The 25,058-nt window shown below is 46.1% G+C and overlaps 2 protein-coding genes across 4 annotated transcripts in view; one reads left to right on the top strand and one right to left on the bottom strand.

Moving 5' to 3' along the window:
• LOC119165163 (uncharacterized) overlaps positions 1–7,255 on the bottom strand; it is a 39,662-nt gene extending 32,407 nt beyond the window's left edge. Inside the window, exons 1-2 of one of the 2 annotated variants that reach the window (XM_037417350.2) lie at positions 6,887–7,255; positions 3,640–3,865 (exon numbers count right to left, since the gene is read on the bottom strand). In XM_037417350.2, the coding sequence (XP_037273247.2) occupies positions 3,640–3,865; positions 6,887–7,125 (465 nt within the window). In that variant the 5' untranslated portion in view covers positions 7,126–7,255. The remainder of the gene's footprint in view (positions 1–3,639; positions 3,866–6,886) is intronic. The other variant, XM_075895334.1, reaches the window with a different exon arrangement.
• A 198-nt stretch (positions 7,256–7,453) lies between these two features.
• Positions 7,454–24,097, top strand: LOC119188230 (uncharacterized). Of its 2 annotated transcripts, none has more exons than XM_075895398.1 (3): positions 7,454–7,969; positions 12,928–13,047; positions 21,717–24,097. In XM_075895398.1, exons 2-3 carry the CDS (start codon positions 12,955–12,957, stop codon positions 22,002–22,004), a joined length of 381 nt encoding a protein of 126 aa, XP_075751513.1. In that variant the 5' UTR covers positions 7,454–7,969; positions 12,928–12,954; the 3' UTR covers positions 22,005–24,097. The 2 variants fall into 2 exon arrangements, with proteins under 2 accessions (XP_075751513.1, XP_075751505.1); XM_075895390.1 differs by lacking the exon at positions 7,454–7,969 and adding an exon at positions 7,982–8,525.
• The last annotated feature ends 961 nt before the right edge of the window (positions 24,098–25,058 follow it).

Below are 25,058 nucleotides of genomic sequence, written 5' to 3'. Positions count from 1 at the left end.
GTCCTTTATGAAAGATCGGAAATGTCCTGCCAATCCCAAAAACACACGCAGTGAATGGACGTCATATGGTTTCTTCAACTGGGAGATCTTCTCGACGGACTCTTGTTTTGTGCTTTTGGTGTTCCCATCGAAGACTCTTCCAAGAAACACCACTTTTCGTTGAAAGAATACACTCTTCTTAAAATTAACCTTGAGATGTGCCAAGCTCAAGGCGTTTAACACCTGAGACAGATGGTCCTGATGCTCAGCCTCTGTTTTGGAGAAGACTATAATGTCGTCTATGTACACATTACAAAAAACACCAAGGAATGGCTTTAGGACGTCGTTCATGATCTTCTGGAACCACGCTGGCGAGTTTTTCCAACCGAAAGGGAGCCGGTTGTATTCGTAGAGATCGAATGGCGTGATAAAAGCGGTGTACATTTTTGTTTCTTCGGTTAGTGGGATCTGCCAGAAACCTTTGCATAAATCGATGCGGGAAAAATGTCGGCAACCCCCGGTCTCATCTATAATTGTGTCGATCTTCGGCATAGGAAATGGTATGAGTTCTGTCTGACGATTGAGAACCCTGTAGTCGGTGCATAATCTGAAGGTTCCGTCTTCTTTCGGTGCGATCGTTATGGGAGAAGCGAAGGGTGATACCGAAGGTCGTATGATATCAGCATCTAGCATCTCCTGCAACTCTTTCTTGAGCCACATCTTTCGCTCCCTTGACATATTGTAAGGTGCTTTCCGGATGACGGTCTTGTCAGCGAGTTCGAAAGGAACCTTGTGGGACTTCATCGCCTGAGGATAGCTTCCTATGCATACAAGTTCAGGGTAGGTCGTTGCGATATCCTCCGCGCACTTGACAACTCGTAGATTATCTTGTCTACCCTGATTTGTCTCGTTCCTTGCTACTCCTTCTACTAGAACCACATCGTCCCAGTACACGTTGATCTTTAGTTTCTTTATATCTGGTCTTGATAGCAAAAAGTCGTACGTTACCCCCTCTATCACCAACACTTCGCTCTCTATTTGCTGACCCTGGAACTCGATGTTTACCAAGGCCCACTGATCATGCAACGTTACTTTTCCATCATAGCCTTGTACTCGTAGAATTCTTCCACTATGCAAGCGATTTGCATCCACCAGCTTGGCATTTATAATGGACACAGAAGCACCGCTGTCTACCAGAGCCATCATATGTTTGTTTCCTACTTTGACGGGAATGTGAAGTAGGCTAGAGCAACTTAAATAAACAGTCTCATTTGGAGTCATCGGGTGGGACTGATCACCCTCGTTTATTAGTTTTTTTCTGTCGAATACTCCTGAGCTTCAGTGTCGATATTATTCACTCGACCTCTTGGAACACGCCAGGGCAAGTTATCTGTGCGAGTTGCGAGGTGGCTCGGTTCTCGCTGAGCGCGGCTTGACCAGTCCGATTTACTCCGACTGAAACAGCTGCTTGACTCGGCGGTTATGCTTGTTTCCGAAGCTGATGGTATGTTCTGAAGACACGCGAGGAGGTCATCTAGAGTCTTTGGTGACAGTATTTGCACTTGCTTCAACACGTTAGTGTGCAATCCATGCATTATTAAGGCAACTACGGCCGTAGATGGAAGCAAAGGCTCCGCCAGCTTTAAAAGACGGCGTTTCTCAAAGAAGTACTCGACAAGGCAGCTTTGCTCAGACTTGAAATTAAGCGCCGTGTTCCATCTTTCTACTGGATTGCTTCGGAATGCAGTCAAAAACTTTTTCCTCCACTGGCTCCAAGAGTCGTCACTGTCTTCCAGAATGCATGTTTCATACCACTTTCGCGCAACACCTCTCAAGTAAACGCGCATGTTGGTGATTTTAGCCTCATCAGAGAGCCACTTGTTTTTTCCAGCGGCATATTCGTAGAAATCAAGCCAACTTTCTGGATTTGAAGACACACCGTCGAAAGCATCAGGTTCTACGAAATTAGGTGTCGGTCTCTCAGCATTCAGAGAGCTTATAAGAGATGTCATTATTTGGTTTTGTTGAAGCATCTGTTCCTGTTGCAGCTGAAAAGCTTTCAAAACGAGGCTCACCTCTTCCGTCGGAGATCGTGATCCTGAGTGTTTTCGACGCGCTGGTTCAAGAACTAGGTCGTTGAAGGTCGCCACACGCAAGTTCACTTTCACAGCACCTTTCCGTCGTAGTTCAGTAGTGTCTACGGCTGCCTTTTCCACAACCAGGTTTACGAGTTCTTCCGAGCTGAGCTCACGAGGTAGGTCTACCGCTGCTTCGTCTTGAACTTGGTACTTCGAAAAGATGATCTCCTCGGAGGTCTCGTCTATGAAGAACGTCACCCACATGATGGCTTCGATGGCCGGCTGCGCCAAAATAATGTAGTGTTCCTACTTAAAATAACGGAACAGCATTAAAGCTTCAGTATGGAACTGGCGTCCATCTTAATCTGCTTTATTTTTTTCTTCATCCCCCTCTTCTTTTCTGCCCCGGCCCTCGCGCTTCTTCATCTTCTGTCCAAAGGCTCATACCGCTTCAATATATATATATATATATATATATATATATATATATATATATATATATATATATATATATATATATATATATATATATATATATATATATATATATATATATATATATATATATATATTTATGTGTGTGTGTGTGTGTTCGTTTCCTGCTCACGGCTGGTTATTTTTTCATACACCTTTCTTTCTTCTTATTTACATTCCATTGGTTCTAATAACTTCCCCTGTACATTCCTTGGCATTACTGTCTGTTAGATCTCATATATATATATATATATATATATATATATATATATATATATATATATATATATATATATATATATATATATATATATATATATATGTATATATATATTCCATGGAAATGCGGCCGCCGCAACCGGGATCGCGCCCGCGCCTTTCTGGTTGGCAGACGAGAGCACCACAACCCCTGCTCCACCGCGGTGGACGGCCCGTGGGAATGTGTGTTGTGTTGTGAGACTCCTTGCTGTGCTTGCATAACCGGTACTTTATCTCAATTCTTTACTTTCTGTAGTTTTCATGCTACCGTTGTCATTGTTTTTGTGCGCTGTAAGCCATGGTCATGCATCACCAATTCGCCTAAACATCGCCCTCTCTATTTTCCCCTCCACTGTGATCGCAGATGCTGTTCTAGTTGACCTATCTATCTATCTATCTATCTATCTATCTATCTATCTATCTATCTATCTATCTATCTATCTATCTATCTATCTATCTATCTATCTATCTATCTATCTATCTATCTATCTATCTATCTATCTATCTATCTATCTATCTATCTATCTATCTATCTATCTATCTATCTATCTATCTATCTATCTATCTATCTATCTATCTATCTATCTATCTATCTATCTATCTATCTATCTATCTATCTATCTATCTATCTATCTATCTATCTATCTATCTATCTGTCTGTCTGTCTGTCTGTCTGTCTGTCTGTCTGTCTGTCTGTCTGTCTGTCTGTCTGTCTGTCTGTCTGTCTGTCTGTCTGTCTGTCTGTCTGTCTGTCTGTCTGTCTGTCTGTCTGTCTGTCTGTCTGTCTAAACTCCAGTCTAACCTAGTCATCTATACTATCTACGACGGACATCACGTGTTGGCCACGTACGTTGGCTGTCGAGAGGACGAGTCGGTGCGTCTTGGGCTGGTTCCTCCATCGGGGCAGGGACGGGTCGGCGCAGTCGACGCCAGCCGCGCTGGTGGTCGACAGCGGCGTGCCGCTAGTCGGGTTGGCGATGAACACGCTGCCGGGCATCGGGCTGCGGCCGGGCGCGGCTTGTGCCGTGGCCAGCAGCAGCATCAAGCTGCATACTGCCCGTCTACTCGCCGTCATGCTTTAGGAGAGAGAAAGAGGACACAGCTAAGTGATTCGTTAAAAACCGTTTACTGTAACAGCAGCTATGAAGCTTCTCCTGAACTAAAGCTGCACAGTGTTATACAAGTCCTGCAGCCACCGGAGTGGAGATGAACGAAAGGAAGGTGGAGGGGAGCAGCCTTTCGAAAAAGCAGCGAAGATAAAACCGTTATCACAGGTGATTGTTCACAGCAGTTACGCGCAGGCGATAGAGTCGTAGATGTTGCATGTAAGATTATTGTAACGGGCAAGATAGACAAGATAACTATCATATAGTTTATATATCCATTCAGAAACTCGCCGACAAAAGCTTGTCCGTTTATCGGCACTTCTTGGTAGAAGTGTGTATACGCTGACGCTATGTGCAACGTCACCATTGACGTCAGCAAGCATGGTGAAACACTGCGTGCTGTAGAGGTAACGCTGTCAGCGACTTTTGTACCGTTTGCGCAGTATCAAATTTGCATGCGACAATTCTATGTGAGACGCGTCGATTGCTGGTGGTGCAAGTGACGAAGGTCGATTTTTTTGTTTCTGCCTCATCTCACGACATTCAGTGACTATAAGGGCAGTGGCAGGTCGGCCCAGTGTATACTGACATGTAGCTTATGTCGAGAACTTGGTTCGCCTTTATTAAAATACTGAACCACGGTGACTGCGCAGCGTTTTAATCGTGCAAGACCAACTATAGCCCAATACCTCGCTTCACTTGGTTCGCCTGTCGGACTCTAGAGCACGCGGCCTGTGTACCTTTCGCTGGCCCACACACGTCTGTCTTTGTTCCCATGCGTTCACCATATGCCGAAACATCGTCGTCGAACAACAACTCTGTAGTTTGGAATAGACGTCCCGATTTTAGTCGTCTTGAATATCAGTATCGATGTGTTTCTCTAACCGTGACGCGAGACCTCCGTCGGAAATGACCCGTACATGAGATACGGGAAAGGGTTTCTTTCAAAGGGCAAAGTGAGTTGACATTTTGTTCAAACTTAACATATCTATCTACCTGTTCTCGCTGCTTGCCTGAAGCCATAGTAAGGAAGGCTGCGCAAGTTTGGATATGCAGCAAAACTTTTTTGCATCACCTGCTGTCAGTGTTCCAAGACTGTTTCACTACGTGTCCTATATGACAAGCCACACACAAACAGAGAGAAAGACAGCCTGTTCAAGCTAAACGGATTGTTAAATATTTGCTGTTGTACTGCTGTAGGCATAATAAAGCACACACAGAGAGGCACGAGGAGAGAGGGAGAAAGCGAACAGATGAAATGAACCTGCATACGAACTCACTGTCACAATTAAAGACACACTGAAACGAAGCAATAAATTAGTTTAGAGTAATAAATTTTACTCTGATAACTCTAGGGTCGGTAGTTTCACCACCATAAATTTATTAATATACGGAGTAATAAGCGTGTAAAGCTTCACTTGCTAGTTTCCGGCCAGAACCTCTAATGGAGATGTCTCAGATTTCGAAGTGTTTCTTCGTATCTACGAGTATAGGCTGAACAAACCTTTATGAAGCTTGTTATGCTACGTCGCTAGGCTCTCGGAAGACAACGTCGTTCATATTTGCCGATTTGTAACTACGTAGTCCCTAGCAGACGCTCTCAAAACCTATGGCGTCACGACGATTGTTGCGAGAACTTGAAAGAAGCGTCGCGACACGTATTATCCGCTTGCATGTTAACCCGTTTGCCAAGCGTCTTCCCGAAACAAGCATGTTGTTTATGGCGTTTTTCTCTTTATTATCCTTTCAAGGTATATTGTTAACGTGCATACTCTCTGAAGGGAATTCTAGACGGGCATCTATAGTCCTTATTGAAGACACCCAGCATGCTTGTTAGTCAACATCTAGTCTACGCTAAGCGTGCTTGCACTATGCACTGCGCGAGATCGCCCGGCCATTTACGCTGCGCACTTTCCGGCGCAGTATAGTGCTTTCTCAGCGGTTTCTCCCGGACAAGTCCCGACTGTTCAGTTTTATAGCGGCCCATCCAGTTAACGCCGCTGGCTGTTGAGGGTGGTATTATATTTGGTACTTTCTGTTCAGGGTGTATTCTATAAATCATTGGAAAGAGATCAAAGCCGGGGTTCACAATGGGTACCGACTTGCTCGCTCTCAACATTTCGCCAATCGGAGCGGGCCAAAAGCGGCAGTCCACTTAGTGGACAGCTACGGACTACCATGCCAGCGCTCTCGAGTTCGCGCTGCCACAGCGTCCCTATAAAAGCAAAATAAATGAATGATACTCGCAGTTACTTCGCAGGAATGGCTGTTTGTGCTTGCGCAAGCTTCGGAATTTAGGAGATGTGCACTCTGATGTTACGAACACAGGGCATGCAAATGCGGACATAACATATAAGTTGAGACACTACAAACGCCGCGTATAAACACTCTGACGTACCTGCTAGCGCTCCTTGTTATGTAAGTCTACGTAGTTAAAGCGCATATACTTACATGAAAAAGGTTCAAGCAAGTCCTCAGCGTAGTGAGTCAAATATCTTGTCCGTAATCTGATGGTGCGCAGAGACTGACCATTTTCGCTTTATTTGCGCACAGCGGGCACACGCATATACACGTTGCACTTGCACATCCCTAATAGGGAACGCCAACGAAGAGAGAGCTATATACTGCGTAACCGGAGACGGCTGTCTTGAACGACGTGTGCGCAGACCGTGGATTGTTCGAGCCTAACCAACTTATAGTAGAGAGAACAAAGTCTGCCAATGTGCATTCTCGCAACGGGACGTTCTTCGTGTCGCATCGCGAGATTAGAACGGCGTTAGCGCTCGGGAAAAAACTCGCCAGCTCGCCGCGCACTCTGCAGTCCGACCTGCTCTTCTTCTCCTCCGGGCGCGCGGCTCAAGGATGCTCGGCACCACCCTGTCTGCGCACGGAGCCGTTTCGGAGACCATCTCGCATATTACGCGTCTCATACGTCGGGAAAGTGCGGCTCAGGAGCTGACGAGTGCGACACGTGCAGGACGCGATCCTTACCTTTTGTGTTGCGGTGACTCTTCTTTCCGGGATGCGTTGCCGGTGTTTCCGATCCAAGATGGTCGGCGGCCAGCCTGTAGTGGACGACAGAGTGGCTGTGTGTGTGCAGTGGGCAGAAGCAGCTGGGAGGAGGAGGCGCCTGCCGATCCCGGCGGCGTCGTGCGCCGGTCGATGGAACCGCGCATGGGCCTGGGGTGCTGGGGCCATCGATCCATCGCCGGCGCGCGCCCTGCTTCCATAGGTTGGGGGAATGACAGAGAGGGCTACGCGGCCGCTCGTAGGAAAAGCCTAGGGAAAACATCCCGAACACGCTCCCACTAAGCTCTTGAGTCATCCCACGCCCAGTCTCACATCGGAGGAGACACTTCTTGCGTCGCCATCTGCCGGCAAATCTACGTCAACCCCGGTCGTCTGTACGGCCACCGTAGATCTGCGATACCATAAGTTACTTCTCATCGAATGTTAAATCATAAATCGTGTATTTAATTCTACAGGTGTGTGGTTTCGCCCTTCACCTCGCGTTTGACATTGCGTGCAGCGTTTGTTCGCGGACATTTCCCTTTCTGTGCCAGAATTTCGCTCTCTCTCTCTCTCTGTCGTCGAGTGGTGGCGCCAGAACCAGCGAGTGAAAGCAACCGAGGACCCTCTCGCCTACCGCGCGAGCGTCAGCTGACTGGCCGCTATTGTCGTGATGCGTGTACCAGGCTGGACCAGCTGCTGCTCTTTGTAAAGCCAACATCACAAACCGTTAGACGGCGCGGGCTCTTCCTTGCGGCGTCGTGCAACAGCAAGTTCGAGAAGAGTATTGTTGCTGCAGCGCTGGCTCATTATTCCTGTTCGCCTCGGGGTCTTCTCCAGGACTCATCTTCCACGGCTTTTTTCGAACCTGGCGCCTCCGATGCAGAGCCGTGCTTGAGCGGCGCCCCGCGGCAGACTCGACCCGCCGGTCGCGTCGTCCCTAAACTGCGGCTTGCCTAAAATTAAACCCCGCCGCCGCCGGCAAACAGCAGACCTCCCGGCTCAACCCTGGCTCCACTAGCCAAGGACAACGCGCGGCTTTTCGCCGTCGCCACGGACAGCTACGTAAGTCTTTGCTCTCAGAACGCCCTTCCACCACACACTCCCACCCCTCGCGCGCCGTCAGGATGCAAACGCTGCGCTCGCTTATGCGCTGATGACCGCGGCTGCGGTAAGCGGCTGGCTGCCCGCCTGCCGATGGTATACTCCATTGGCCGCGTGAGCGCGCACACGTGCTAACCGTTTTTTTTTTGTCGTGTTCTTTGCGGCCATACGAACCGGGAGACCGTACCTGTGGCTTCTTTTTTCCGGGTCAGGCTGCCGTTTTGTTGCCGATGTGGTGCACCATCTGAGCACGGGTCGTATGCTGCGGGCGCTCTGCGTGCCCGCAATGCCGTAGATGTATGGCCGTTGATCAGAGTGCGGTCCAGAATGTGAAGGCTTTGTCTTTCTGCGAGTCCGCGTATACCCGCCTCCACTGTTTATGAAGTCTCGCGTATTTCGCCTCTGGTGCAAGGCGCCTTCGTGCCGATCTGATAGCTGCCGCAGAACGGTGGACACCCCTGCAATGTTCTCTACTAAGTAGGATTAGTGCACATCGTCTACGTGGAAGCAAAACTGGGCAAGTACAGCCACTTTTCTGTGCCCACAGAATTTCGCCGTTTTGGTCACGTATTTGGAGTTGCTACTGGTGTTAACTTGTTTGGAATATAACCGAATTCACGGGAATGTACACGTGTGACATTCTAGCTGGACCTCGATTGAATTGGTATTACCGTGTCTAGTCTTGCGTTTGTAGCTATTTTTGCCGCAAAAAAAAAAACAGTAGATCAACCTTCCTGATATGAGGGAGTGGAAAAAAGGAATCGCTGACTGTTGAGCACTGACGTGAGCTTGATGCTTAATGTCAATGGATTACAAAAGCTTTCGAGCTTCAGTACTCGCGACAGGTGAACTGCAACGACGTTTTTAATGAACGACAAAGGCTGTAGCTGTTGCGGTAAAATAGGGGCTTGACTCAGTCACTCGCATTCTTTCCCGTGTTTACTGAAAACAGCCGTCCCTCCTTCCAGCTATGAACAGACAGAAAATGGTCACTCTTTCTCTTTTCACACGAACAGTTTATCGTGCACATATCGAAAGGGATGCTTTAGCACGGTGTGCCTGAGCTGCATCTTCGTATTGGCAGGTGACCTGATGTGTGTCTGGAGCTTGACACGTTATTCTTCATTTGCCATCGTTTGCGGCCCGTTTTCGGAGGCAGTAGCCTTAATACGTATACGTTATCAAAAGATAACCAAAAAACTTGTTTTAAAATGTTATCGCGCTCTATGTCTTGTTGAACGGGCATAGAAACGCCTATTGAGTGGTCCTCTGATAAAGCACCTTTATCTAATAAATTTGGCGCGTGCAGGCTTGCCGCATACCAGGGGGCAGCGCGAGCGTTTTGACGGATAAAGAAAAAAAAGTAAATTCCAAAACACGAAACTTCCTCGATTGTCAAAAATAGCCTTATTTTAGTCACTCCTCCCACGTTCTCCATCGAGATCAAAAAAAAAAAAAGAAAAGATTGAAGTGCACTGTAACAGAACGTACAGCATGGCATAGGAGTGCGCACGGGGAGGGGGCAGGGGGGGCGCCCCCCCCCCCTAGTCACCCTAAGAGGGGGACGTATATAGTGAGCCCTGTACATTGACATAATAGGGAGGGACACTGCGACTGGGAGGGGGGGGGGGAGGCGCAGAGTCAGCCCCATACATTGGCATTTTCATCATAATAGGGAGGGGGCGGGGTGCTGTGACAACCCCCCCCCCCCTGAAGAAGAACCGTGCGCACGCGTATGCAGCGTGATACTTCATAACGTGAATCCGTGTTCCGATAAGCTTCTTTAAAAAGCACCGCTTATACGAATATCTCATACGTTCTCCTTGCATTCTCCGCACCACGAAACCTTTCGCAATCGTTGTCCAGGCAACAGGGCATCGCACATCAAAAAAAAAAAAAAAGTGCCTCAAAGCTGTCAGGCCAGGCTGGTGACAAAATCTAGCCCGCGAATCTGCGAATATTGATTAACGTTTCATTTATCTTCTGCTTGAATGTGATTGTCAACTTCGGAGAAATGAAAAGCCAAAATGAAAGTTTCGATTGACGTCAAGTGAAAAGCACTCGTAGGCGGAACATGAGTTTATCTTACAGGTACTACGTACCTTCGCAGGTACGGCTGCGCCGTCGAAACATCGCAAATAGACTTCCCGAAGTCCTTATACTGATGTTCCAGTCGCGAACTGTGTAATTACTTATTAAGTAAGCACACGTCCTGATCTGCCTTTTTTTTTTTTTTGCGGGGCATGTTCAGCGCCGTGTTCTAAAATTTACAGTCCTGTACTATAACGTTCGTTATCGTACCCTATACGTTCGAAATTTCCCAGAAACATACTCGTTTGAGCCATCTATACGTTCACATTTGGTTCTTCCATAAAATAAGGGTGATGTTCGCCCGGAATGCAGCCTAGTCGCCGCGAAGAGAAGCAATAGTATTAACACATAGGTGTAACTATCACAACTATACGCACTGACAGCCACCCTCGCAGAAAAACTATTTTCATTAGCGCTGTGTGTATGTAGCGAAAGTATATTGAGCTCGTCGGGCAGTATACATAGATTAGATTAGATTTGTAGGGTTTAACGTCCCAAAACCACCACTCGATTATGAGAGACGCCGTAGTGGAGGGCTCCGGAAATTTTGACCACCTGGGGTTCTTTAACGTGCACCCGGGCAGTATACATGCTGGAAGCTAACAACGCCGTAAATAATAACAGACACTGTACAACCTCGAACGAGAATTTTAGGTATGGTAAACGCTACAGAATCGAAAGTTGGGCTGGTTGGATATGCATGGTATAACTGTCAGTTCAAGCGCACGAATAAACAGAAAGGAAGACAGGACAAGCGCTTGTCCTCGCTTCCTTTCTGTTTATTCGTGCGCTTGAACTGACAGTTATACCATGGTAAAAGCAAGCAGTGGTTGAAGCTTCGTACCTCAAAGCTTTTCGTTCCGCCCGGCGACAAAATCGGCTCCGCAAATCTGCTCATTTTGGTTGACCTTTCAGTTGTATCTCCCTTTAGAAGCTATATAAAAATTCGCGCCTTGCGGTGCCTTCCGTGTTATTTTTCTTCTATTTATATTATTCGCTTTCTTGCTGCACATGCCTGCGCTAGCTGTCACGCCAACTTCTTCATTTTGTTCCCATCGATCTATCATGCCATCGCGTGAACCATCTGCTATAATTAAGCTGATCACGTAGAAGCACTGTGGTCTCTGCCGACAGATGGCGCCCTGAAACGTTCACTTGTATTGTTACTTTTGTGTAGTTCATTATGGCGATCGCGTGGTGATGTTCTCGCCTGCATATGCAGCCACTTATACGGCATGTGAAGTCGTTATGTATAGGGTGTTTCAAAAAATGTGTCCAATATTCTTTAAAAATCACAGAAAGGAGGTATGTGCGTGCTACATGCGGCGTTGTCTTTCTTGTGGCAGAAGATATCTTCAAATGCGTACAAACATCAATTACGGTCGTAAATATAGAAAGTAACATAACTTTTTTAACCAGTGGTGATAGCCAGTCAAGTCCAATGGACGAATTGAAGCCCTCACTACGAATAGTCCATAGCCACTTTGGAATTTTGGAAAAGCGGCCGCTGGTAATCGTCGTTATCGTCGCCGTTATCAACCGTCAATAAAGACTCTTCGCTTCGAGGCCGTTTATCGACGCTCGCTTATTCTTCTCCCTTAATTCGAGGGAAACAGTGTCGTCATTGAGGGTGTTGTCGAAGTGAATGGTAGATGCTCTATTTGGTGCGTCGGTTTCGGTTTATCCAGCCAAATCAGGCTCGTTGCATCGCTCCGCGGTGATTACCAGTGGCCGCTTTTCCAAAACTCCAAAGTGGCTTTAGACTATATTCGTAGGTAGGGCTTTAATTCAACCATTTGACTCGACCGCGGCTACTACCGCTGGTTAAAAAGTTAATTGTGTGAAGTTTTATAATTACTACCGCAATTAATGTTCGTACATATCTGAAGATGCTTTCTGCCACAGGAAAGCAACGCCGCAGGTAGCATGCCGATACCTCCTTTCTGTAATTCTTAAAGAATATTGGGCACATTTCTTGAAACACACACGCACACACATACACATACACACACATACACACGCTCACATACATACATACATACATACATACATACATACATACATACATACATACATACATACATACATACATACATACATACATACATACATACATACATACATACATACATACATACATACATACATGCATACATACATACATACATACATGCATGCATGCATGCATGCATGCATGCATACATGCATACATACATACATACATACATACATACATACATACATACATACATACATACATACATACATACATACATACATACATACATACATACATACATACATACATACATACATACATACATACATACACAAATGATATTTACTTTTCGATGGGACTACAATATTGCCTGAATGCGATGTTGTCTTAGTACGCGGTGACTGGCTGGCAGCCATGCAATAAAATATAATCGAGTGAGGAAATGTAACGCTAAATGACAAGTAAGTAACTGCAGGCGGTGCAGTACAAGCGGGTTGCTGAAGCGCGAATGATGACAGGCGGAATCCGAGAAAGGACGATCGCTTGTTGACAGTACGCATCTTTGTTTGTGCCGCAATACCGTGGAGATAGTGTCGACTAATGCCAAGAAAGTAACATGGCAGTATCTTCTATCGCCTGGTTGTTCTATGGTTTAAGTACGCACCCTATATATACAAATCGGTTGTGCTGAATCTTGTGTATTTGGGAAAAGTGACAGTTCGTTGGTGTTTAGCCCCAGTGAGCAAGGCACTCGTCTTTCGAACCTGGGAGACCTTGGAAAAACGACAGTACAGGACCCTGCAATATATTTGGATCTTTCCTTCGACAGGCAACCTTGTAAAAACCTTGGAAGGTAATGCATCCCGAGAAGTCTGCCATGGTGACTCCGCTGCCCCAGACGCCCACCCTGGTGCTCATCGACGGAAGTTGCTCGCTGCTGAGCCGACAAGTGAGCGCGAATTATGGCCGAATGCAGAACACATGGTCACACTCCCCGATCAACGAGTGCTAACAGACTTGCTGTGCTCGGCCATCTGCCTCTCCTACGTAACATACACTCATATGTAGAAAACCTCTGACTGACTGTTGAGCGAATCCTTAATAACCTGGTGGATTGGAAACCGCATTGGGCTGACGTTGTGGCCAGTTTTTTCGGCATGTGCTTCGCCTCCTTTCTCCGTCCACATAGTTATCCTCTTCCCTCCTTCCATCCTCCCAACTCACAGAATCAGAGGAATCAACCACATGTCCCATACCGTCCATACCTGTCAACCTTATCTCTTCTGTCACTACCTACGGATGTCTTTGCCATGCACAGGATGTTCACTTTCAGCATGCGCGCGCATACCCAAGAGGAGCTTGACATACCGCCCTAGACGTCAGCAGGAGGTGGACCACGTGCCGAGCATCCTCAAACGCACCCGCTAAAGCTCATTCGTAACAGCGACAGTTGCAGCCAGTGCTTGAGCAATGTGCTAGCCTCGTCTCCCACTCTTTTAACAGTCTGCCATGAAGCTTCGGTTCGTGCAACCAGCCACTCGTGAAGTCCGTCTAATTGCTTCGCTAACAACCCAGCCTTGCTGTTCTTCCCTGTCAGGGGAGCTTGAGTGTCATCATCTGGTCACGCTGCGTGCCATCATGATGCAAACGAACAGCGAATGTTCCATTACATTGTCGTTATATTTGTTTTATTTCATTATTATTCATTCACTTGTGTCAACGTAATCATTGATCCCATGTTTCTCACCGTGTGACTTATAGAGATGGAATAGGTGAGGCACTCTTCCTCTCACTCTCTCCATGGCAGCTCCATGTGTAACGAATTCGGAACTAACGGACGAATGACATGGGAAAGAGAGAATTAATTTATTGACAGAAAGCTAGAGAGGTCGGTCTGAGCTACAGTTTGCTCTGGCCTGCTTCTCTACACTGGGGAAGGGTGACCGAGGAGCGAAAGAGCGATGAACGACGATGATAAGGTAGGGAGATGAGAACATGGTCTTGTTAGGCTTGGGTAACTCTATACAGACGTGCATTCGGTCCAGTGTCTTCTAAGAATTCGACGATGGCTGCTATCACCACATTTATGGTAATGGCGCCAGGCCAAGGACCTCATCGGTTAATGGGCGACTAAAAGAATGACATAATTAATTATGCACGTCTATGACTAACAAATACTGTTTAAATCTAATATTAAATGATGTGTATATGCCTGTGTTCCTCGTAAGTCCGTGTGAGCCTACAGTCTGTCTGTAAAAGCGGTAGTGTGAAACAGAGGAGCTATGGTTGCACTGAAAGGTGTACGAGAGAGAGTATATAATTCAGATGTGTGTGTAAATCAATCCACTGCTTTGCTAGCAGTAATCAACGCTGGTGGAAAAGGGCGTGCAGCATGCCAGTGCCGTCGCTTCTAGTCGCAGACTTGTTTTCGCCAAGGCGAATGCAGAAGCCTTCGTCGAGTTCCTAGGAGGAATGTGTACCGGATAAGTTTGAGACACCCTCTGTACAAGAATTCTGCGTCGCTTATTCAAATCCATGTGTTTCTGAGAACCTATACGTCTTGTACTATAAGTAAGCTTTGTTTACTTTGATTATCGCTCTGACTGTCAGCTTATATATATATATATATATATATATATATATATATATATATGTATATATATATATATATATATATATATATATATATATATATATATATATATATATATATATATATATATATATATATATATATATATATATATATATATATATATATATATATATATATATATTGTTCACCATGAAATGTGGGACGGTCGATAAGTCTAGTCGGGAAAGCCTAGTGGCTGACGGCGCTTTGCGCTACACTGCGTTTACCACGTGTACGCACATGTTCTGCTGTTCGAAAAATGAGGTGCCATCCGATCAGATACCTTCCGTGAAGCATTTCGATTATTCTTTTGCTTTTCTAGTTATTTTATGACCTCCCCTTCGATGCTAGTCCCTATAGGGATGCCTTGTCCACACTTGTTTTGTCCGAATTCTTCCGGTAATCGCATGGGACCTCCAAGGTACGGGTGTTGTAAAAGGTCGGTTAACAGAAGTTGACGCACTTGCTGAGCTCTGCGGCTAATGCGAATGGTGCCCCGAGGCGAAGCCGGTCTTTTGCGTGGTGGTGGTCTCAGACGCTCGCTTCGTAAGAGTGGCGCAGCTTGTCTGGCGTCAGCAGAGAGCACTGTTCTCGGCCATTAGCGCTGGGCTTGATAGAGACCCGAGATGTGGAAAACTTTAAAAGCAGCTGGATCCCCGAAGCTCTTGATGGAACGCTCCTTCCTTGGCGAGGGTGAACGTTTCCTTTCATAGCTGCGACGGTCGTCGACTGTCGGAATGATGCCCTCCCGACAAACGTCTCATTGAACGATGCGCACTGTATATGTCAGCTGTTTCTTCGAAGGGTTGTGTGTATGCGTAACCTCTTAAGTTAAAGCATTGAAACATAAAGAACGAAGCTTATTTACGCCACGTTCAATATTACGTATGTGTACAGGAATAACTCTGCGCTACTATCACTGACCAAAGTTGAATTATTAGAATTTTTAAAAAATCCTAAATTAATTTACTGAATTGAATTTCTGTGAATTTTCTCTTCGGTGTAACACTGTGTGGTGTACGGGCGCTTGACTGAAAGTCGTGGGTTCGATTTCGACCCCGGCGATCGCATTTAAATATCAGTGATCGCTAAATAGATACAATAAATAAATAATAAATACAGCGCGAAAAGGACGCAGACGAAATGCAAAAAAAGGGAGACGGGTAAGCGCTGACTCGCAAATTGAAAGATTTATTTGGAGAACAGATGCACGTGAACGAAAAAAATAAAAATAAAAAAGCTGCCAGGCTTGCGGACATTTGCACGTAACGCCACCTCTTGTCGGCGACAGGGATGGCCTGCCGTAACTGAACGGGAAAAATGCGAAAAAAAAAAAAAAACATATCTGACGAAAAAAAAAACTGTAGTTATCAAGAATGACTCCCGGTTTTATACAGCAGATATTTATTTGAACAGTCTGACAAGGTTACATATTGCCGCAATACGAATTACACGACTTCTCACTGCGTTGAATATTAAGCAATGAGATCCCATGTGTCTTTATGGGCGGTCTCCGATTGTCCTGGGAAGCCACACGATATGTAGTGCGATGCTGCAATTTTACCACAATGTACCAGTGGATCTCTGCTACATATAACCCGGAGACGTTTTTGAAAACTAGCTTTTTTCAAGAGATATGATTTTTCTCACCTATTTGCCTTTCAGTTATGGCGGGCAGCCGTTCTTGCTGCCAAGAGATGGCGCCACGTCCAAATGTTCCCGATTCCTGGGAATATGTTTAAACACTCTTTGCCTACGAGCAAACTTGCAGGGTACCCACTACGCAATTAACTATAATCATTTTTTTTTTGTAGTCGGGAGGCATTCACCAAACCATCTTCCGTCATTCTTCGGAGAAGCGTGGCTCCGTAACCCATCCGCAAAATTGTCCATAAAACCTGAATGACCTGTGACGTGTAAACGTACGCACGACACCCTGAATTGTTGTACGCCTCGCAGACTCGACTAAAAGAATGAGCACATTTTTTTCTCACATTCAATGCACCATACAAGCTCGACTTGAAGAGAGGAGAGCGTCATCTCAACAAAAGTTCTGCGTAGCGGTTCAACGAACAGTAAAAAATTGGTATAGGCAAAATCGCACGTCGGTTGGAGGCTCTCCCGTGTATGCAACACTCGACGCTTCTTTCGTTGCTTCCTCGTTCAGAAGTTAACGTCCTGAAGCGGTCGCATTACATGTACAATAGCCCTGAAAATGACGCGCCGTACAAGGACCTTTTTCTTTTCTTTTGTCTTATACGAATTGTCTCTTCGTTGGAGGTGTTGAAAGCCGGTAAGAAACAACTTTGAGAATAGGGCTGGCGTTATTCGAAGTATGAAGGCTTGAATCGTTGCCTTCACTTCGTGATGGCTTGAGACAACGAAATGGTGAAGCTTTAACGAAATACCGCATAGTGTGTACGTGCCATTTATCTAGGGAAACAAACGAACAAACAAGCAAGCAAACAAACGAAATCGTGCAAGGCATGAAACAGCGAAGGCGGATTATCCTGAAGCCTTATCTGGTTGTGTCTATGTCGCTTCTCAGCGCGGAGAGGTTTGAGCCATAGCAACAGACAGTCGCAGACATGACACGGATGTCCAAACTCCAGGTACTGAAACTCGCGCTGAAACCCAGTGTTTCGTAGATTTGCGGGCATGTCGTCATTCGCGTATACGGCTTCCAATCGCTTCGGGCTCCTCTCGCAGTCGCCTTTGCCTTTACCGCTTCCCGTAGTGTTCTTTCGTTGTACGTGCAGCTGAAGCACTCCGTGCAGGTGCTTCAGCAAAGGTGGAACGTGCTGCCACGATGTTTATTACTGGGTTAACACCGATGACTTATTACGGGGAAAGTTGTTATGGGATCACAAAAAGAAATCGTTGAGACCGTATACATAGGTCAGCGATTGGCCACCCAGGAGGAGCGCATACTTGGTCATTTTCTTGCTCGTGAAAGCAATATCTGTGCTCTCTTTTGGAGAAAAATGCATACCTCGAGGGGAGTCAAAAACGTGGAGAGGTTCCGTAAAGCTTTTTGAAGGCGTTGTTTGGGGACAAAACGTGAACTTGAAGTGCTCCAGATACAACTACTCGCAGCAATATCCTTGTTATATGTATCGGAGTGATGTTGAAAAGGAGCGAACTGAGAACAGCACCCTGGAGTGCGCCCTGCTCTATACTGCGTACAACTGTGCAGTTTGGAGTGCTCATATATATCTTCCGTTCTATTAAATAGCTCGCAATCTATTTATATAGCTCGTGAATTTGTCTAGGCCTCCCGAAGAGCTCATCAGACTCGGAAACTGTACTGGAAGCAGGATGTATTCAACTCGATGTCATCCCCACTCAGGAAATATTGCGCACTTATGTTCAACGTCAACAAGGGAAGAAGTATTTTCTGGGCCGCGTACATCTTACCCACAGCAATTCTGCAGCATTCGGCCAAGCTGTGCAAATGCAGCAACTTGCTGCTATCAGAGCACCGGAGAAGTTAATGCCTCCAAGATTTCCTCCCTGGACGCTTCCGCCTCTTGATGATGAACCATTTGTACTAGGCATCAATGGAGCAAAGAGACGTATCGCACAGACCGCAGTGCTGCAGACTACGCCCTTCTACGTAGTCCAGCCCTATATTCAGCATTCTCATATTTGTATTTATTTATTTATTTATTTATTTATTTATTTATTTATTTATTACACATCAAAGGCCCCTAAAAATGGGTTTTACATGAGGGGGGGGGGGCGTATCTACAACAACAGTTCTTCTATGATATGTTTGAACATGGTTGTGTCTGATTGAAGTACTGCTTTGTTGGGAAGGTCATTCCAGGCCCTTGATGTCAGGTTGAAGAAGGAGGATGCATGGGAGACAGTGTGAGCTTTAGGGGGGTATACGGTCATTTTGTGGTTGTCCCGGCGATGAGCTGGAACAATGAGGTTGACTTTGGGTGATTTGTGAAAGAGAGAAAGGCGGGCGACTCGATGGCGTCATGCAAGGCTGGGAAGGTTTGCTTGTGATTTGAGTTTCGATGAACTAGACTTGTAGGAATAGTCCGAAAAAATGAAACGGCACGGCACGGCACTGATTCAATCATGGCGATGTGGTTATGCTGCCATGGTTTCCACAGGGCACATGCGTTTGACTAAGGGTGCTGCTAATCGGATATTACGCCGCAATTAAGAAACCGAGAACACGATTAGAAGAATTTTTTATGCTGGGTATATGGGTGTGCCATGATAGGTCAAAAGAGATTGATGATTGATATGCGGGGTTTAACGTCCCAAGGCCACCATATGATTATGAGAAGCGCCTTGTGGATGGCTTTGGAAATTTCGACCACCACGGGGTTCTTTAACGTGCACCCAAATCTGAGCACACGGGCCTACAACATTTCCGCCTCCATCGGAAATGCAGCCGCCGCAGCCGGGATTCGATCCCGCGCCCTGCGGGTCAGCAGCCGAGTACCTTAGCCACTAGACCACCGTGGCGGGGCAGGTCAGAAGAGAGATTAACACTTAAATACTTCTAGGTATTAACGTCTCAACTACTTAGGAGATTTCCTCATGTGGCCTCTTTGTCCTCTCTGCACGACATTCTATCTTATCGGCTACAATGCAGGACATCATAAACGACAGCAGAACTTCATGGCATCAAAGAAGCAGTCATCTATGTCCAGAGAAGCCGAAACCGATGGGTGCACCTTCACTGACTCCAATGGAGCACTACAAATACTGTTTAACGTCTTAAAAAAATATCACCCGATTTCGCTCGATATAGCGTACTTACGTCGCATGTCTATTACCGCAGGTCACGTCATCACATTTCAATGGATACCGGCTCATTGCTGTATTCTGGCCAATGAAAACGCAGATGAAGCGGCCCGCAAAGGACTTCAAAGCCAAAATCATTGTCGAACATATTTTACTAAATCTAATGCTTTCCAGCTGACTAAAAGACTTGCTTTTGAAGAAAAGAAGAGGTCCTGGAACCATCCGACGCATCATTATGCTTTCCTCCACTCTATCGACCCACATCCAACAATTAGCCTCCCATACAGAATTCCTCGACATCTGGAACACTGTTGGAACACTGTTGAGCCGGTACCATCGTCGCCGACTCAACAGTGCTTATGGAAACAACTTACCGTACCATTTTGGTCAAGCAGAAAGCTCATATCGCAATAACTGTGGCTCCACCGAAACTGTAGAACATAACGATAGTTATAGCGCAAGAACAAAACGACACAGAGACAAGAAGGACACGAAAGACACGAGCGCTCGTGTCCTTCTTGTCTCTGTGTCGTCGTTTTGTTCTCGCGCTATAACTATCGTCATGCCATACCAACTAGCCCAAGCTGCCACACTTCTAAGAACATAACTTGTTTGAGTGCCGAGCGTATGCTGATCAGCGCGCTCTCTGTGAACAATACATGTATTTGCTAACCCGAAGAACTTTTATCAATAGACTGTGTATTGCGCCCTTTAACCATGCCTCACGCGACAGAGGCATGTGATGAAGCTTTTATTCACGCATTTAGGCAATATCGGCCGGCTCGACGAACTGTAGTGGCACCTTGAAAACTCGTAATAATCCATTCTATCAGCACACGTACCCGCCCAAGAGACAAAAAAAAAAAAAACTGTTTGTATAATAATTATTTTCTTCACGTTTTATCTTTTAATGTTTTCTCTCTACCTCTCTTTCTGTCTTTCAGTCACCATTCCTCTTCCCCACGCGGAGTATTAAGACAGCTATCTGCACACGCCGGCTAAATTCTCCGCCTTTCAATAAATAGTTCTCTCTCCCTCTCTATATGAAATGTTAACTGGTGCTTGCCGCCCGTCTGATGCCTTTTTAATTTTTAGTATACTATAGTTGTCAGTAGTAGTATTTGCCCGTGGCACATACCCGTTCACGATGATAGTTTTTGTACTTACCAAAGTTCTTACGACCGGCATAAACAGCTTCACTATTTGAAGTCACAGTTTGGGAGTTACTCGTTTTGCAGTTTCCGGCTGCGTGGATGCTGTATAGACTCACAAATCGTTTCCTTGCTTGCCAAGTATCAAGCCCCCAGAGTCATTGCACTTGTCATGAACTTAGCAAAGCAGGGGGCATGGTAAGAACTCGCTAAACGACCAGTCTTGCTGGAGTCAACGTTTAAACAATATGCAATTGTCTTCGCACACGCGTTAGGACGAAGGCGCGCCTCTTTGTTGAAACATCGGCTCCGCAGCGACCGCTCGTTCGTCGAGTTACCATCACTGCCGCATTGCCATGGAGATGACAAGTCCGTGCATGATAGACGGCCTCTCGTCGCTTAGAGCTCTCGTCTTACCCTGAACTCGTGTCTTGAATGAACAACAATACAACGGAATGTTGCGGAGGAATGGAAGTGTTGGTGTTGATAAATGTCGGTGGCCACTTATGTGTCGCACCGCGTGTTTTGTCTATGAACAATGGTGTTGGGTAATTATTGCTTATCTTTTTGCATTAATAAAGGAACGTTCTCAGTAAATACCGAGAAATGAGAAAACTTGGCTGCAAAAAAAAAAATTCGTCATTCAAGAAAGTACCTAGATTCCGCATACATTTTAATTGAGTTTGAATACAGACATGTTGTTTGTCATTGTAAAGTTGGAGACAAACTACGCGAAACCATACCGCCTACGCAATTGTGTGGCTGCAGGTCTTTGTTTGTATTTGATTTGTGGTCTCTCCCTCTTTCCTCTGTGTACTTGTGTATCCGCGTGTAATATGTCTACCGATCTTTCACCCGACAAGGCACTATATAGGTAGAAAAGTACAAACATATCGGAATTACAAACTATTCATTTATGGCATGCAACTATAGCATACCTTCATGTTTGGACCGGCAACAGCGCTTAATTTTTCCCAGTTTACATGCTCTGTATGCGCTGTTCCAATCATTACACACTCGCAAAAATACATTTCTCGCTTACAAACCCCACGCTGCATGCAGGACACCGAGTCTTCATCGCCCCCGGGATCCCCGCCCGAAGTGTCCAAGAAGACTCCGGGATGCTCATGGCGCGACCAGTGGCGAATCGGGGCGCTAATGGGCGCCTCGGTGGTGTCCCTCTACTGCTGCGTCTTCTGGCTCATCTACGCCCTCTCCATGGAGGGTGGCCGGCGACCGGGCCTCTTCCTGTCGGCCACGTGCCTGCTGCTGCTCGTCGCGCTCGGCGTCACGCTTCTCTCCATCCGCAAGCTGTGCGACCTACTCACCCCCGCGCCAGTTCCCGTCTGACCCGTCAGTCCTGAGCCGCTGCCTAGCGGCGGCACGCTGTCCTATGACAGCGCCGTCTGATGCCCCTGGCGGCACAGACAGTAGTGACGAACTCTATGATGTCACGTGTAGGATCGCTTGCGCGCTTCCCAAAGCGCACAAAGTAGCCTTGTACCGACGCCAAGTGCTTTGTACCAATTTAGCGGACGAAGTGTTATTCGCATTGAGATGGAATTGTAGCGCGCTGAGCGTTGCAGAGACGTGGTGGTGATCCCAGCTTCCGTGAAGAAGGTGTGAGCCGTGGGAGGCAATAAGATCCGAAACGTTGCACTGAGTCAAAGGAGTACAGCCACGCGCTTCCCAAAAATAAGATGGTGAGGCGCCAGACATCTTCAACTAAAGGAAACAAAAAAAAACCATTATAATGCTTTCCACAGCTGTAAGCCAGGCAATTTTGTTTTCCTATAGTTTTCTCATAGTACGGAGTATTGCATTTTTGCACTCGTCTACTGAACTTACGCTGTCAATAGCTTACCTTCACCAGGAGCAGCTTTTCACAGTCCAGCCACCATTCATACCCGACTCTTCAAGGATTATTCTAGACCGTCTGTTGGCTGTGCACGAGCGGTGAAATGTGCAGCTCGCATACTGACGTTGCAGCAGCACCATCCCCGACGTATTCGCATGGACACACCCAGTGCCACGCCGTGTCGACCTAGTGTATGCTGACTGGTGGCAAGAGCCACCACCTCCACGGAACTGTGTCAGCCTGCACGGCGTAAACCTGGAATGGCAGTCTCGGCACCGTCAGCTTGTTTGGTGTTTATTTAAGCTTACACCTCTGTCGGCGGGACTGGCTCTTCTAACTTTTGCGTGAATTCGCATCCTTGCGGACACGTTTTACAAGTGCCACTGTTCCGAACGCATATTCGCCCAACTGTACTTCTATGTGTGTGAACTTTTGATTCACTGGTTTGTAGCCAGCCCTGCATGCCACGGCACCGTGACAGCTATAGTTATCTCTAGTAACGCGCTTCGTCAGCAAAGACGCACCGCGACGCAAAACGACAGCCATGTAATCAAGCTGCGGTTACTTCTTGCATACACCTACTTTTTTAAATAGTATAAACCGACTCGCTTGATATTTTAACACGCGCACCATGTGTGAAATACGCTTGACAGGCTTTTGCGAAGCTGCACACTGTGCTGTTTCTGTTGCAGTAGAGAAACTAACTCGGAATTTGTGAAGTGTACGCGATACTCGACTATTAATTTGGATGCATGTCATTTGGAGGTATGGTGAAATTTTAATCTTTGGCATACCTAAAAAAAATCTTTAGAATATCAACAGACGGAGGTCCTGGCTACCGGATTGATATGACTTTCATGTGAAGTGTACAACGATTTTCTATTATTTGCCGATATGCATGAATCGTTTGATCTACCGCTCAAGAAACAATACGAAAGGTTGACATAACTTCACGTGTCTTCGAGCATTTGCACGAAATCACTAAGGTAACAAGAAATTGAGAAAAGTGCCCAAATCATTTATTTTGGGTGACAGATTTCGAGGGTGTTGTAGTGCAAGTAAAAAAAAAATGTTGCGGCGCGGGTATTAAACATTAATAAGAACAGCCGGTGAAATTGAACGGACGGAACAAGCGTTACACACAGAGAACTCTGTACGATACGGCATATGACTGACTGGCATGCATTGCCACTCCTGCATGCACTGGCAGCACAGTGCGTGCCCTGTTGGGGCGACCGTTCTTTTGTCAGTCAAACGTATTTCTGTCTCGTTTCTTGACTTGGTCGATATATACGGCAGCGCTGCAGTCTTCACCTTCTAAGCACACATTGAGTGACTGACAGCTGCTAGCTGGACAAATGGTGCTTGTCGCGTATAGATGGCTCCATTGTACGTATGTCTACATCTGTTGTACATTATAGTCACAATATACGCATTGCCCTCCAATGATGCTCTACGAAGTCGTGTAATTTCATAGCGTATTCTGCGAAAATGAATGAGCCATTTTGTCAAGTCGTAAAGGCTGCCTTGAGCTTGTAACTCCTAGCCCTAGTTTTTCAACCTAAAGAATGGTTATCGTAACCGCCCTGATGGTTTAGACGTTATGATGTTCTACTGCTGACCCGATGGCTGCCGGATTGGATCCGGTCTTCGGAAGCCACATTCCGATGGAAGCTTTGTACTAGAGGGCTGTCCACTTAGATTTAGAGGCACGTCAAAGAACCCTAGGTGGTCGAGATTTCCGGAGCCCTCCACTGCGGTATCCCTCGTAATCATACCGTGGTTTGAACGTTAAGCCATAGCAATTACACTGCGAAAATAATAATGAAAAAGTTGTCCTTTGCGGGTCGCACGTACACTAAATAGTACTCGCCCTTCCCATCGGCGGCGCCGTCTGCAACCCCCTTGTCCTAGTTTTTGGTCAAGTGGGAGACTTACGACTATATCTTGACCTTGGTGATCGCTTCCTGACTTGAGCTGCTCCCACTTCAGTGATATTACAAGGGTGTGAAATCAGGTAATTTTATAATTAAATCGAACACTTACAGTTCGAATAGTATAAGGCAACCAGTTCCAAAGCACCCCTAAAATGGTAATTTAACATTTTCGAGTCATCCCGCGAAATCCACAACAATTAATTTAATACAAACATTCAGAAGCTTGAACAAAGGAGCATCAAGATTACTTTCAACAGATGGAAATATAAATTAGAGCATTTTTTTTATAGTGAAGCAAGCTCGTGCACAGCAGCAACTATAGCCACTGAAATATTTTGTAAGTGCCGGTTTGAAGGTAGCACTTTGTCAGCAGTTTATAAATACAACTGATATGTAAGTATCAAGCAATTTTATTAATGAGTAAACATCGTCACGATTGTCATATTGGACTTATGACTGTCGCTTCGGCGACACTGGAGTTTTAAGCAAGAACGCCTTCACCCTGTGATCAGTGTACTGTTGGTAGTCCCGTAAAACCTTGGGCTCCACGCATCTTGATAAAACAAGAAATGTCCCCCCCCCCCCTAATGTTTCAACTTCTTGTTACTT

Source organism: Rhipicephalus microplus, chromosome 1 (genome assembly GCF_043290135.1).
Source record: "Rhipicephalus microplus isolate Deutch F79 chromosome 1, USDA_Rmic, whole genome shotgun sequence".
NCBI classification, from domain to species: domain Eukaryota; kingdom Metazoa; phylum Arthropoda; class Arachnida; order Ixodida; family Ixodidae; genus Rhipicephalus; species Rhipicephalus microplus.
The sequence above is the reverse complement of the archived record's forward strand: the minus strand, read 5'-3'. Positions and strand labels throughout refer to the sequence as shown.

Excerpts from the sequence above, each read along its gene's own strand:
- LOC119188230 (XM_075895398.1), top strand. The coding sequence starts at position 12,955 with ATGCATCCCGAGAAGTCTGCCATGGTGACTCCGCTGCCCCAGACGCCC. Across the intron at positions 13,048-21,716 it reads GCTCGCTGCTGAGCCGACAA|GACACCGAGTCTTCATCGCC; the intron begins GTGAGCGCGAAT and ends CGCTGCATGCAG.